We start from the raw sequence: 12,107 nt of genomic DNA, 5'->3' as shown, positions 1-12,107 counted from the left end.
GCTCTCTCTCAAATAAATAAATAAATAAATCTTCAAAAAAATCCCTTAAAATTTTTTTTAAGATTTTATTTATTCATTTGACAGACAGAGATCACAAGTAGGCAGAGTGGCAGGCAGAGAGAGAGGGGGAAACAGGCTCCCCGTTGAGCAGAGAGCCTGATGCAGGGCTTGACCCCAGAACCCCAAGACCATGACCTGAGTTGAAGGTAGTGGCTTAACCCACTGAGCCACCCAGGTGCCCCAAAATCCCCTCCCTTTTTTTTTAAAGATTTTTTTTTTGTTTATTTATTTCAGAGGGAGAGAGCATGGCTGGGGGAGAGGAGCAGAGGCAGAAGCAGGCTCCTGGCTGAGCAGGGAGCCCAAAGGGGGGTGCTTGATCCTGGGACCCTGGGATCATGACCCAAGCCAAAGGCAGGCATTTAACTCACTGAGTCACCCAGGTGCTCCAAATCTTAAAAAAATCTTCAAAAAAATAATCACCAAAGGCTTTTGTTCCAGAGGTTGGTGGAGCTATCATTACATATTCCTTAGCCTCTGTTGTCAAGGTAGAGTGGGGAGTAATAGTAGCTTTCTATCTAACTAATATACCGATCATTTTCACAGAAATTTAGCTGTTTTTCTGGAGACATGTCATAGTGGGAAGTGTTTAAATTTGGAACTACTGGATTTGAATCCCAAGTCTTTCACCAGTTGTTTGAGTTTGATACCTTTTTTTTTTTTTAGATTTTATTTATTTATTTGACAGAGATCACAAGTAGGCAGATAGGCAGAGAGAGAGGTGGGGTTAGCAGGCTCCCCGCTCAGCAGAGAGCCCGATGCAAGGCTCGATCCCAGGACCCTGGGATCATGACCTGAGCTGAAGGCAGAGGCTTTAACCCACTGAGCCACCCAAGCGCCCAATTTTGTACTTTTTAAATTGGAAATAATACCTACTTTGTAGTGTTGTCATAAATACTAGAGATAGTATATGCAAAACACTTGGTAGAATGCATGGCCCATGGTAAATGGTGGCTGCAGTTACTATTTCCAGAAGCATTTCAGGTGTTAGTATGATCTAACTGGGAGTCCTAAAAAGTTTTCCTTGATTTTCTGGAAAATCATTTATGGAATTACTACTTTGAAAGATATGATATATAATACTGGGTATAGATTATTTAGCTTACTCTTTTATTGATAGCTTTTCAGATTACTTTCCCCAAAGCTTTTAATTATACCTTCTTTGTGAAAAATAAATCAATTCTAATATCAGTGTAAATTAGCCTTTAAAAAAATAGTCTATTTATTTATTTATTTATTTAAAAAAGAGAGAGAGGGGTACCTGGGTGGCTCAGTGGGTTAAGCCTCTGCCTTCGTCATGATCTCAGGGTCCTGGAATTGAGTCCCGCATCGGGTGCTCTGCTCAGCAGGGAGCCTGCATTCCCCCTCTCTCTGCCTACTTTTGATCTCTCTCTGTCAAATAAATAAATAAAATCTTAAAAAAAGAAAAGAGAGAAAGAGTGTTCACGTGTGACTTGGAGGAAGGGCAGAGGGAGAGGGAGATGGTGCCTTTGAGCCTAGATCCCAGGACCCTGAGATCATGACCTGAGCTGAAATTAAGAGTAGTTTCAAGATGCCAAACAAACAGAGCCAGTCAGGTGCCCCCAAAATTAACCTTTGAAAAGACATACTTACCTAGAAAAAGAAAGCAAAAGTTTTGAACTTTGCAGGTTTTAAGTATTGAAATTGAGAATACGGTTACTAAAAAATGATTTGTGTCCTTGCTAGCAACATAATTTTGTTATTTTTTTGAAAGAATACTAAAGGCTATTTCCTAGTTTCATGTCAAACTGATGAAGCTTTCCTAACACTGTGTTTCTCAGTGGGGGCATTTACTGGCATTTAGGGCAGGACAATTCTTTGTTGTGCAGGACTGTTGTGTGCATTGTAGGACATTTAGCTTCCCTGGACCCTGCCCACTAAAATGCCAGTAGTGCCCACCCCACACCCTCACCATTGTGACAATAACTTCTCCCTGACAAGGACCTTCTTCCCCGTAAATTTTCACATGTCCCTTGTTTCCCTTTGAAATATTTTTAGTGAAGCAGATCACACAAGTTTTCATTTAAGAATACCAGAGTTTTACATGCTGAAAACTATTCTTTTTTTTGGAAAATTCCTTAATTTAATCATGATTGTTGGTAATAAAAACTTATTATAAAAGGAAATCTCTGGGGGTGCCTGGTGGCTCAGTTGGTTAAGCAACTGACTTTGGTTCAGGTCCTGATCTCAGGGTCCTTGGATTGAGCCCTGCATCAGGTTCACCGCTTAGTGGGGAGTCTGCTTGTCTTTCTCTCTCTGCCCTTCCTCCTGCTTATGTTCTCTTTCTCTCTCAAATAAAATCTTTTTTTTTTTTTTAAGATTTTGTTTTTATTTATTTGACAGACAGAGATCACAAGTAGGCAGAGAGGCAGGCAGAGAGATGGGGGAAGCAGGCTCTCCGTTACCAGAGAGCCCAATGTGGGGCTTGATCCCAGCACTGTGGGATCATGACCTGAGCTGAAGGCAGAGGCTTTGACCCACTGAGCCACCCAGGTGCCCCTCAAATAAATAAAATCTTAAAAAAATGAAAAATCCCTGTTATAGAATTTCACTAGCACTTAGACATACAAGAGTTATTCAAGTGAATTAATATAACAGCAATTCTTAATATATTAACAGTATTTAGGACAATCCTATGATGCCATGTAAGGCAATAAATCTGTGTACATTTATAATAAATAGTAAATTTATTTCATAAATCTTTCCATAGTAAATTTTTTTTTTTTTAAGATTTTATTTATTCATTTCACAGAGAGAGAGAGTGAAAGAGGAAATACAAGCAGGGGGAGTGGGAGAGGGAGAAGCAGACTTTCTGCTAAGCAGGGAGCCTGATGTGGGGCTCTATCCCAGGACTTTGGGATCATGACCAGAACTGAAGGCAGACGCTTAGTGACTGAGCCACCCAGGAGCTCCGTAAAATTGTTTTCAAATAAGTGAATTTAATTGTTAACATTTCCAATACAAATAGTTTCATTTCTTAACCAGGATGGACAATAATTTTGCATTTTTTTCTGGATGAAAGACTTCAAACATATACCAGTTTTCATATCATAAAGGTGCAGTTGGGAATCCCAGCTGTGCCACATTGCCAGTACAATGTTTTTGGGAGAACTCAAGGCAAAAGATCAAAGGAGTCGTAGTCCCTTGTTAGTGACATTGATAGTATTTATTTTTTTTTTTCCATTGCCCCAGGCAAACAAAGTGCTATCCTTACTAAAGGTATAGACTTTGCAATGTTTCCCAGATTACCTTGGAAACAATGTGCTTTCTATAAAATGTGGTGGTCCATTTATCAGGGACAGTCCTTCTGATGCTCAGACTGTCAGGAGAAGCATGGATGGAGCCATCTTGTCATGGGAAAATTTATTATTATTATTATTATTTTTAAAAGACTTTATTTATTTATTTGACAGAGAGGTAGAGAGTACCAATTAGGCAGAGTGGCAGGCAGAGGGGGGAGGGAAAAGCAGGATCCCTGCTGAACAGGGAACTTGTTGTGGGGCTCGATTCCAGGACCCTGGGATCATGACCTGAGCGAAGGCAGCCACTCAACCAACTGAGCCACCCAGGCGCCCCCAAAATTAATTATTCTTGATCAACAGAGTGTAGTCTTTTGAATCAAGTAGTCTCTTTAAAATGAGATCTGGGGGCACTGGGGTGGCTTAGTGGATTAAGCTGCTGCCTTCAGCTCAGGTCATGATCTCAGGGTCTTGGGACTGAGCCCAGCATTGGGCTCTCTGCTCAGCAGGGAGCCTGCTTCCCCGTCTCTCTCTGCCTGCCTCTCTGTCTACTTGTGATATCTCTCTCTCTGTCAAATAAATAAATGAAATCTTTAAGAAAAATTTTTTAAAAATTAAAAAAACGAGATTCACATTTTTTTCAGTCATGTCTTTTTTTTTTTTTAAGATTTTATTTATTTGAGAATGCAAGAGAGAGAGAGAGAGCATGAGCAGAGGAGGGGCAGAGGGAGAAGCAGACTCCCTGCTGAGTGGGGAGCCTACTGTGGGGCTCCATTCTGGGATCCTGAGATCATGACCTGAACCAAAGGCAGATGCTTAACTGACTTAACTGACTGAGCCTAAAGAATAGGACATTCTTTAAATGTTTGATAAAATTCACCTATGAAGCTCTCTGGTCCTGAACTTTTGTTTGTTGGAAGTTTTTTGATTACTGATTCAATTTCATTGCTAGTTATCAGTCTGTTTAAATTTTCTTATTTCTTTATGATTCAGTTTTGGTAGGTTACGTGTTTGTAGGAATTGATCCGTTTTTTCTAGGTTGTCCAATTTGTTGGCATATAATTTTTCATAATATTCTCTTATAGTCTTTTGTATTTCTTGGCATTGGTTTTTATTTCTTCTCCTTTATTTCTGATTTTTTGAGTCCCCTCTCTTCTTTTTTTGATGAGTCTAGCCAAAGATTTATTAATTTTGTTGATCTTTTCAAAGAATCATTTCCTGGTTTCATCAATCTGTTCTATTTTTTAGTTTCAATTTCACTTATTTCTGCACTCATCTTTATTATTATCTTCCTTCTGCTGGCTTTAGGCTTTGTTCTTCTTTTCCTAGCTCCTTTAGATGTAAGATTAGGTTGTTTATTTGAGATTCTTCTTGCTTCTTAAAGTAGACCTGTATGGCTATAATCTTCTCTTTTAAAACAGCTTTTACAGCATCCCAAAGATTTTGGACAGTTGTGTTTTCATTTTCATTTATCTCCATGTATTTTTAAATTTCTTCTTCAATTTCTTGGTTGACCCATTTATTGTTTACTAGCATGTCCTTTAGCTTCCATGTATTTGTGTTCTTCCCAGATTCTTTCTTGTGATTGATTTCTAGTTTCATACTGTTGTGGTCAGAAAAGATGCATGATATGAGTTCAGTCTTTCAATTTTTTGAGACTTGTTTTGTGGCCTAACATGTGATCTGTTCTGGAGATTGTTCCATGTGCACTTGAAAAAAATGTGTATTCCACTGTTTTTTGATTGAATTTCTGAATATATGTGATAGGTCCATCTGGTCCAAGGTGTCCTTCAAAGACACTGTTTCCTTGTTGATTTTATATCTGATCTATCTGTTGATGTAAGTAGGGTGTTAAAGTTTCCTGCTATTATTGTATCACTGTCAAGTTCTTCCTCTATGTCTGTTAATAGTTCCTTTATGTATTTAGATGCTCCCATGCTGGGTGCAGAAATATTTATAATTGTTACATCCTCTTGTTAAATTGTTTCCTTTATCATGTGTAGTGTCCTTCTTTGTTTCTTTTTATCATCTTTGTTTCTTTTTTTTTGTCCTCCTAAGTTTTGCTCCCCCAGCTTTCTTTGCACTTCCTTTTTTTTTTTTTTTTTTTTTTTTTAGGTTATTATTTATTTATTTGACAGAGAGATCGAGAGAGAGAGAGAGAATGAACAAGCACAGGCAGGGGGAGCAGCAACAGAGGAAGAAGCAGGCTCCCTGCCGAGCCAGAAGCCCAATGGGGGGGCAGCGATCCCAGAACCCTGGGATCATGACCTGAGCTGTAGGCAGCCTCTCAACTGACTGAACCACCCAGGCACCCTCCCTCCTTTTTTTTAACTTAAAAATTTTTGTGGGGGGATGGCTGGGTGTCTTAGTCCATTAAGCAGCTTCCTTCAGCTTAAGCCATGCTCCCAGAGACCTGGTATCGATCCCTGAATCAGGCTCTCTGCTTAGCAGGGAGCCTGCTTCTCCCTCTCCCTCTGTCCCTCACCCCACTCATGCTCTCACATGTGTGTTCTCTCTCTCAAATAAATAAATAAAATCTTAAAAATTTTTTAAATTAAATTTTAATTATACCACTAACTACAACTTGCTTCCCCACCCAACTTCATACTGCTTTTGAAATACTTCTGCATTGCTAGATAGAGTTCATTCATTGTAGATGCTGTATATTTCATTGAAAAATATTCTGCACTTTCTTACTGTTCCTACAGCCTGACTTTGGACAGTACCTCCCCCATGTTTATTACAAACAATAGTGAAATGAAATGAATATCCTTTTTTAAAAAAGATTATTTATTTATTTATTTGACAGAGAGAGAGAGAGAGATCACAAGTAGGCAGAGAGGCAGGCAGAGAGAGAGAGAGGGGAAGCAGGCTTCCCAATGAGCAGAGAGCCTGATGTAGGGCTTGATCCCAGGACCCTGAGATCATGACCTAAGCCAAAGGCAAAGGTTTAACCCACTGAGCCACCCAGGCGCCCCTGAAATGAATATCCTTGTTCATGTCCCCTATACTTATGTGCAGGAGTTTCTATAAGCATATACCATTTATTGATTTATTATTATTATTTTAAGTTTTTATTTATTTTTCAGAGAGAGAGAGAGAGCATAAGCAGGGGGAGCAGCAGGCAGAGGAAGAAGCAGGCTCCCCACTCAGCAAGGAGCCTGATGGGAGACTTTATTCCAGGACCCTGGGGTCATCACTTGAGCCAAAGGCAGACACTTAGCCTACTCAGCCACCTCGACATCCCTGCCTTTTAAATTAATACTCCCCCACCTTGGAAAGTTTCATGAGCCAAGGTACAAGTTATTTGTTTTTCAGAATAAAAATATCAAAAATTTCAGCCTATTGTGCTGTCATGAATCTTGTAAGAGCTCCAACCAAACCAGTTTAGTTGCTATTAGATATTCCTTACCTCCTCTCAGACCTGTTGAGCTGCAATGAGCAATTCTGTCGAGCTTTAGAATAGAGAAAAGAATCTGCCAGCCCCCCTAGGAAAAATTGAGAGAATCATGGAGGTTAACAGCGTATTTCATTCAAAATGAAGAAGTCAGTAGATGTAATCCAACCAGTAATTTCAGAGGCATCTATGCTTTATATGGTTTTAACTTTGGTATTTTGTAATTTATTTTTCTAAAGTTGAGTTTTTTCCCCTTCTCTGTATCTGTCCAAATTACAGTCACCCTTGTTTTCCTCTCGGAAAAAAGTAGAAGTAGGGAGAGATGGCTAAAAGAAAACATGGGTTTGCATTTTTATTCTTAATCACTGCACCAGATGGAATGGAGCCTTCAATAGTCATTTCTGCTAGACTGTACTGTTTAATTAGTAATAAATTTTTAAGTTGCTTTTAGATAATGGTTTTCTTTTTCTTTTTTTTTTAAAAGATTTGTTTATTTTAGAGAGAATGTGTGAGCAGGGGGTGGGGGTACAAAGGGTGAGGGAGAGAGAAACTTAAGCAGACTCCTTACTGAATTTGATCTCACAACACTGAGATCATGACCTGAGCAGAAATGAAGAGCTGGTTGCTAGGGGTGCCTTGGTGGTTCAGTCTTTAAGTGTCTGCCTTCAGCTCAGGTCATGATCCTGGAGTCCCGGGATGAGCCCCGTATCGGGCTCCTTGCCCCTCAGGAAGCCTGCTTCTCCCTCTCCTACTCCCCTTGCTTGTGTTCCCTCTCTCACTGTGTCTGTGTCAAATAAATAAATAAAATCTTAAAAAACAAACAGACAAAAAGAGCTGGTTGATTAACCCACTGAGCCACCCAGGCACCCTGGTTTTCTTCTTTTAAAATTTTTGTGTTTTCTTCTTTTAAAATTAATTTTGGGGTGCCTGGGTGGCTCATTCAAGCCTCCAACTCTTGGTTTTAGCTCAGGTCATGATTTCACAGTTGTGGGATCAAGCCTCTCATCTGGCTTTGTGCTCAGTGCTGAGTCAGTTCCAGATTCTCTCTCCCTCTCCCTCCTGCTCTCTCTCTGTCTAATAATAAATAAAAGTAAAATCTTTAAATGAAATAAAATAATACAATTTTATGGTATAAAATATTCATTGTTTGATATATTTGGACTTAATTTTTCAAATGAAGAGAAAATTATGTAATGTAGGCTATGAAAGGCATTGGTATGAACATATGCTTTTATTTTTTTGAAAAAAAAATTAAAAAGGATTTACTTATTTATTTGAAAGAGAGAACACAAGCAGGGGAGTGGGAGAGGAAGAAGCAGGCTTTCTGTGGGGCTGGGAGCCTGATGCGGGGCTTGATCCTAGGACCCTGGATCATGACCTGAACCGAAGGCAGATGCTTAACGACTAAGCCACCCACGCACCCATGTTATTTTGTTTTTTAGAATGTAATTGATGATCTCTATTATAGTCTACTCATATTAAAGACTGATTATGTCTTGGGCTTTAAATATATAAGTATTTTTTTTTTTTTTATTTATTTATTTTTTTCCAATTTATTTATTTTCAGAAAAACAGTATTCATTATTTTTTCACCACACCCAGTGCTCCATGCAAGCTGTGCCCTCTATAATACCCACCACCTGGTACCCCAACCTCCCACCCCCCCGCCACTTCAAACCCCTCAGATTGTTTTTCAGAGTCCATAGTCTCTCATGGTTCATCTCCCCTTCCAATTTACCCAAAAGCACATACCCTCCCCAATGTCCATAACCCTACCCCCCTTCTCCCAACCCCCCTCCCCCCAGCAACCCACAGTTTGTTTCGTGAGATTAAGAGTCACTTATGGTTTCTCTCCCTCCCTATCCCATCTTGTTTCATGGATTCTTCTCCTACCCACTTAAGCTAAATATATAAGTATTTTTTGAGGGTAAAGGTATAAAGTGTTTTTTTTTTTTTTTAAAGATTTTATTTATTTACCGGACAGAAAGAGAGAGAGATCACAAGTAGGCAGAGCAGCAGAGAGAGAGGGAGAAGCAGGCGCCCTTGCTGAGCAGAGAGCCTGATGCGGGGCTCAATCCCAGGACCCTGAGATCATGACCTGAGCCAAAGGCAGAGGCTTAACCCACTGAGCCACACAGGTGCCCCATAAAGTATTTTTTTTTTAAAGATTTTATTTATTTGTCAGAGAGAGAGAGGGAGAGAGAGCGAGCACAGGCAGACAGAATGGCAGACAGAGGCAGAGGGAGGAGAAGCAGAAGCAGGCTCCCTGCCGAGCAAGGAGCCCGATGTGGGACTCGATCCCAGGACGCTGGGATCATGACCTGAGCCGAAGGCAGCTGCTTAACCAACTGAGCCACCCAGGCGTCCCAAGTATTTTTTTTTTAATCTGAAATTCAAGAGCTAGAACGTGAAAGAGGAAATATTTTTACATTGATAATTCATTAATTTGCATGTATGTAATCATTCATAGTTTTAGTGAAATACCTTTCTGATCTCTCGTTTAGTGTCAAACCGGAAGAGAAGTAAAACTCAACAAAATTTTATTATGTGTGGAGTTCCTTCTTAAAAGAAGAAAAAAGTGATTATTGAGACTATGGATCGGAGCAAACGGAATTCAATTGCAGGCTTTCCTCCACGTGTAGAGCGTCTTGAAGATTTTGAAGGAGGTGGTGGAGGAGATGGGAATATGACCCAAGTGGGAAGAGTTTGGCCATCTTCATATCGAGCTCTTATAAGTGCCTTTTCTAGACTGACACGTTTGGATGACTTCACCTGTGAAAAAATAGGGTCTGGCTTCTTCTCTGAAGTGTTCAAGGTGAGTGATGCCTCTGCTTTTCTCATTTTGGCTTATTGATAATCACCTTTACTGCAAAGTTGGTAATTGTGTATAATTAGTACATAGGCTTTCCCTAATTGGGGTGAGGGTGCTATGGATCTTGATCAGTGTTCTAAACTGTCCTCTCCTTTGGCTTTGGGACTGCTGGTGGCTCTGGCCTGGCCTGTGCTGCACTCTTGCTGGTCCTTGGTGTGCCCCTGGGAAGGGTACTGGATCTTGCTTGCTGGTGGGGACCCGGGAGTCTTCAGTGCACCTGCTCCCAGATGCACTCAACAATAGGAGAACTCAGGAGGGTTCTGGGGATGGCCTGAGCCAGCCAAAAGATTGGAATCACCCTGAAGACGGAGATTCTTGTGTGGTTTACATCATATCTACTCCTTCTATTTATGCCTGGGAGGCCTGACCTGCCCATTTTTCATCAGCGCCTGTAGTCAGAACCTGGATATTTTTTGTATTTACTTGGTGGTGCCTAAACTCTGCCTCAGACACTTTGAGGAAAGGGTGGGTTGGAGAATTTTACCATTGGGAGTTGTATATAATGGTTATTTATATCCTGTTTATCCTCTCCCATCTCTCCAGAGACATTTATAAAGGCTCTAGTTTTTTTTTTTTTAAAGATTTTATTTATTTATTTGACAGAGAGAGATCACAAATAGGCAGAGAGGCAGGCAGAGAGAGAGAGGAGGAAGAAGGCTCCCCGCTGAGCAGAGAGCCCAATGCGGGACTCGATCCCAAAACCCCGAGATCATGACCTGAGCCGAAGGCAGTGGCTCAACCCACTGAGCCACACAGGTGCCCTAAAGGCTCTAGTTTTAGTAAAAAAACAAAACAAAACAACTATTGGGGTGCCTGGGTGGCTCAGTCGTTGAGCATCTGTCTTCGGCTCAGGTCATGGTCCCAGGATCCTGGAATCGAGCCCTGCATTGGGAGCTCCCTGCTCGGTGGGGAGCCTGCTTCTCCCTCTCCCACTACCCTGCTTGTGTTCCCTCTCTCACTGTATCTCTGTCAAATAAATGAAATTAAAAAAAAAAACTGTTAACATCTATTTTATTTTAATTATAAAACTGACATACTGATCAAAACCTCAAATAATACAGGAGTCTCTTTTACCCTCCTGCCCTCTCTTTCTCTCTCTTTGCACTATTAATAATTTGATATGTATACTTCTGGACCCTTTTCTCTGTTTATACATATACATCTTATATACATATATAGAATTTTGTGTATATATATAAGAAGATATATACACACATATATACCCACACATTCAGTTTTTATTTGGTTATTTTTTTTAAAAAAGATTTTATTTATTTATTTGACAGAGATCACAAGTAGGCAGAGAGGCAGGCAGAGAGGGAGAGAGGAGGAAGCAGGCTCTTGGCTGAGCAGAGAGTCCGATGCGGGGCTTGATCCCAGGTCCCTGAGATCATGACCGGAGCTGAAGGCAGAGGCTTTAACCCACTGAGCCACCCAGGTGCCCCTGTTTGGTTATTTTTAATAAAGCTGGGCACTTGGTGCTCCCAAATGTTCATATTTTCCTGATTCATTTATTCTTCCAGAACATTATTTCATAGTTTTTCTTCTCTCATATGACATTCAGTATTTTTTCTCAGTGATGAACTTGCTTCCTAATTCACTGAGAAAACTGAAGGAAGCTGGAGAACTTCTGCAGGAGAAGCCTGCAGTCCCCACAAATAGCTACTAACCCATATCTTCCCCACCTACTCAGCCTTTATACTTGTCACTATGGATGAACTACCCATGTTAAAATCTAAGCCATATTTCCATTTGTATTCTGTATCATTTTTCTAGTTGTCTACTCAAAAACATTACCTAAGAAATTCTCCCCTCTCTTTCCTATATCCTATTTCACTTTCTGTTAAATGATTCCCATTAACTTCTAAACCTTCTATTTATTTCTCTTACCTAAAAAAAAGCTTTAAACAGGGAAAAACACATTTTGCACTTGATCTTAGCCAAAAGGCCGAGATGACCCTAACATCCCCTATAGCTATACTCCCTCATGTTCTCTCTTTCTCTTCTTTTCTTTAGAAAGAGAGAAAGAGCTTGTAGGGAGGGAGGCAAAGAGAATCTTTTTTTTTTTTTAAAGATTTTATTTATTTGACAGAGAGAAATCACAAGTAGACAGAGAGGCAGGCAGAGAGAGAGAGAGGGAAGCAGGCTCCCTGCCGAGCAGAGAGCCCGATGCGGGACTCGATCCCAGGACTCTGAGATCATGACCCGAGCCGAAGGCAGCGGCTTAACCCAATTGAGCCACCCAGGAGAATCTTAAGCTGATTCCACGCCCAGTGTGGATCCTGATGCCGGGCCCAGTCTCATGACCCTGAGGTCAGGACCTGAGCCAAAATCAAGAGTCAGAGGCTTAACCAGCTGAGCCACCCTGGTACGCCTCCCTCATGTTCTTCTTTTGGACTCAAAACACCTCCATAGCATTGCCTCCACTCACCATTTTTTATACTTTTCCTTCTATTTTCTCTTTTTTTTTATTGTGGTAAAATATATATAACATAAATTTACCATTTTAACCGTATTAAGT

At 40.5% G+C, this 12,107-nt stretch overlaps 1 protein-coding gene across 3 annotated transcripts in view; it reads left to right on the top strand.

Moving 5' to 3' along the window:
• Window positions 1-12,107, top strand: part of TESK2 (testis associated actin remodelling kinase 2) — a 141,458-nt gene that overhangs the window by 20,790 nt on the left and 108,561 nt on the right. For 2 of the 3 annotated variants that reach the window (XM_044238107.1, XM_044238106.1), the window contains exon 2: window positions 9,219-9,529. The exons of the other annotated variant lie outside the window; for it this stretch is intronic. In XM_044238107.1, the coding sequence (XP_044094042.1) occupies window positions 9,308-9,529 (222 nt within the window). In that variant the 5' untranslated portion in view covers window positions 9,219-9,307. The remainder of the gene's footprint in view (window positions 1-9,218; window positions 9,530-12,107) is intronic. 3 annotated transcript variants of the gene reach the window in all.

The sequence above is a fragment of the Neovison vison genome, chromosome 2 (assembly GCF_020171115.1).
Source record: "Neovison vison isolate M4711 chromosome 2, ASM_NN_V1, whole genome shotgun sequence".
NCBI lineage: Eukaryota > Metazoa > Chordata > Mammalia > Carnivora > Mustelidae > Neogale > Neogale vison.
The sequence above is the reverse complement of the archived record's forward strand: the minus strand, read 5'-3'. Positions and strand labels throughout refer to the sequence as shown.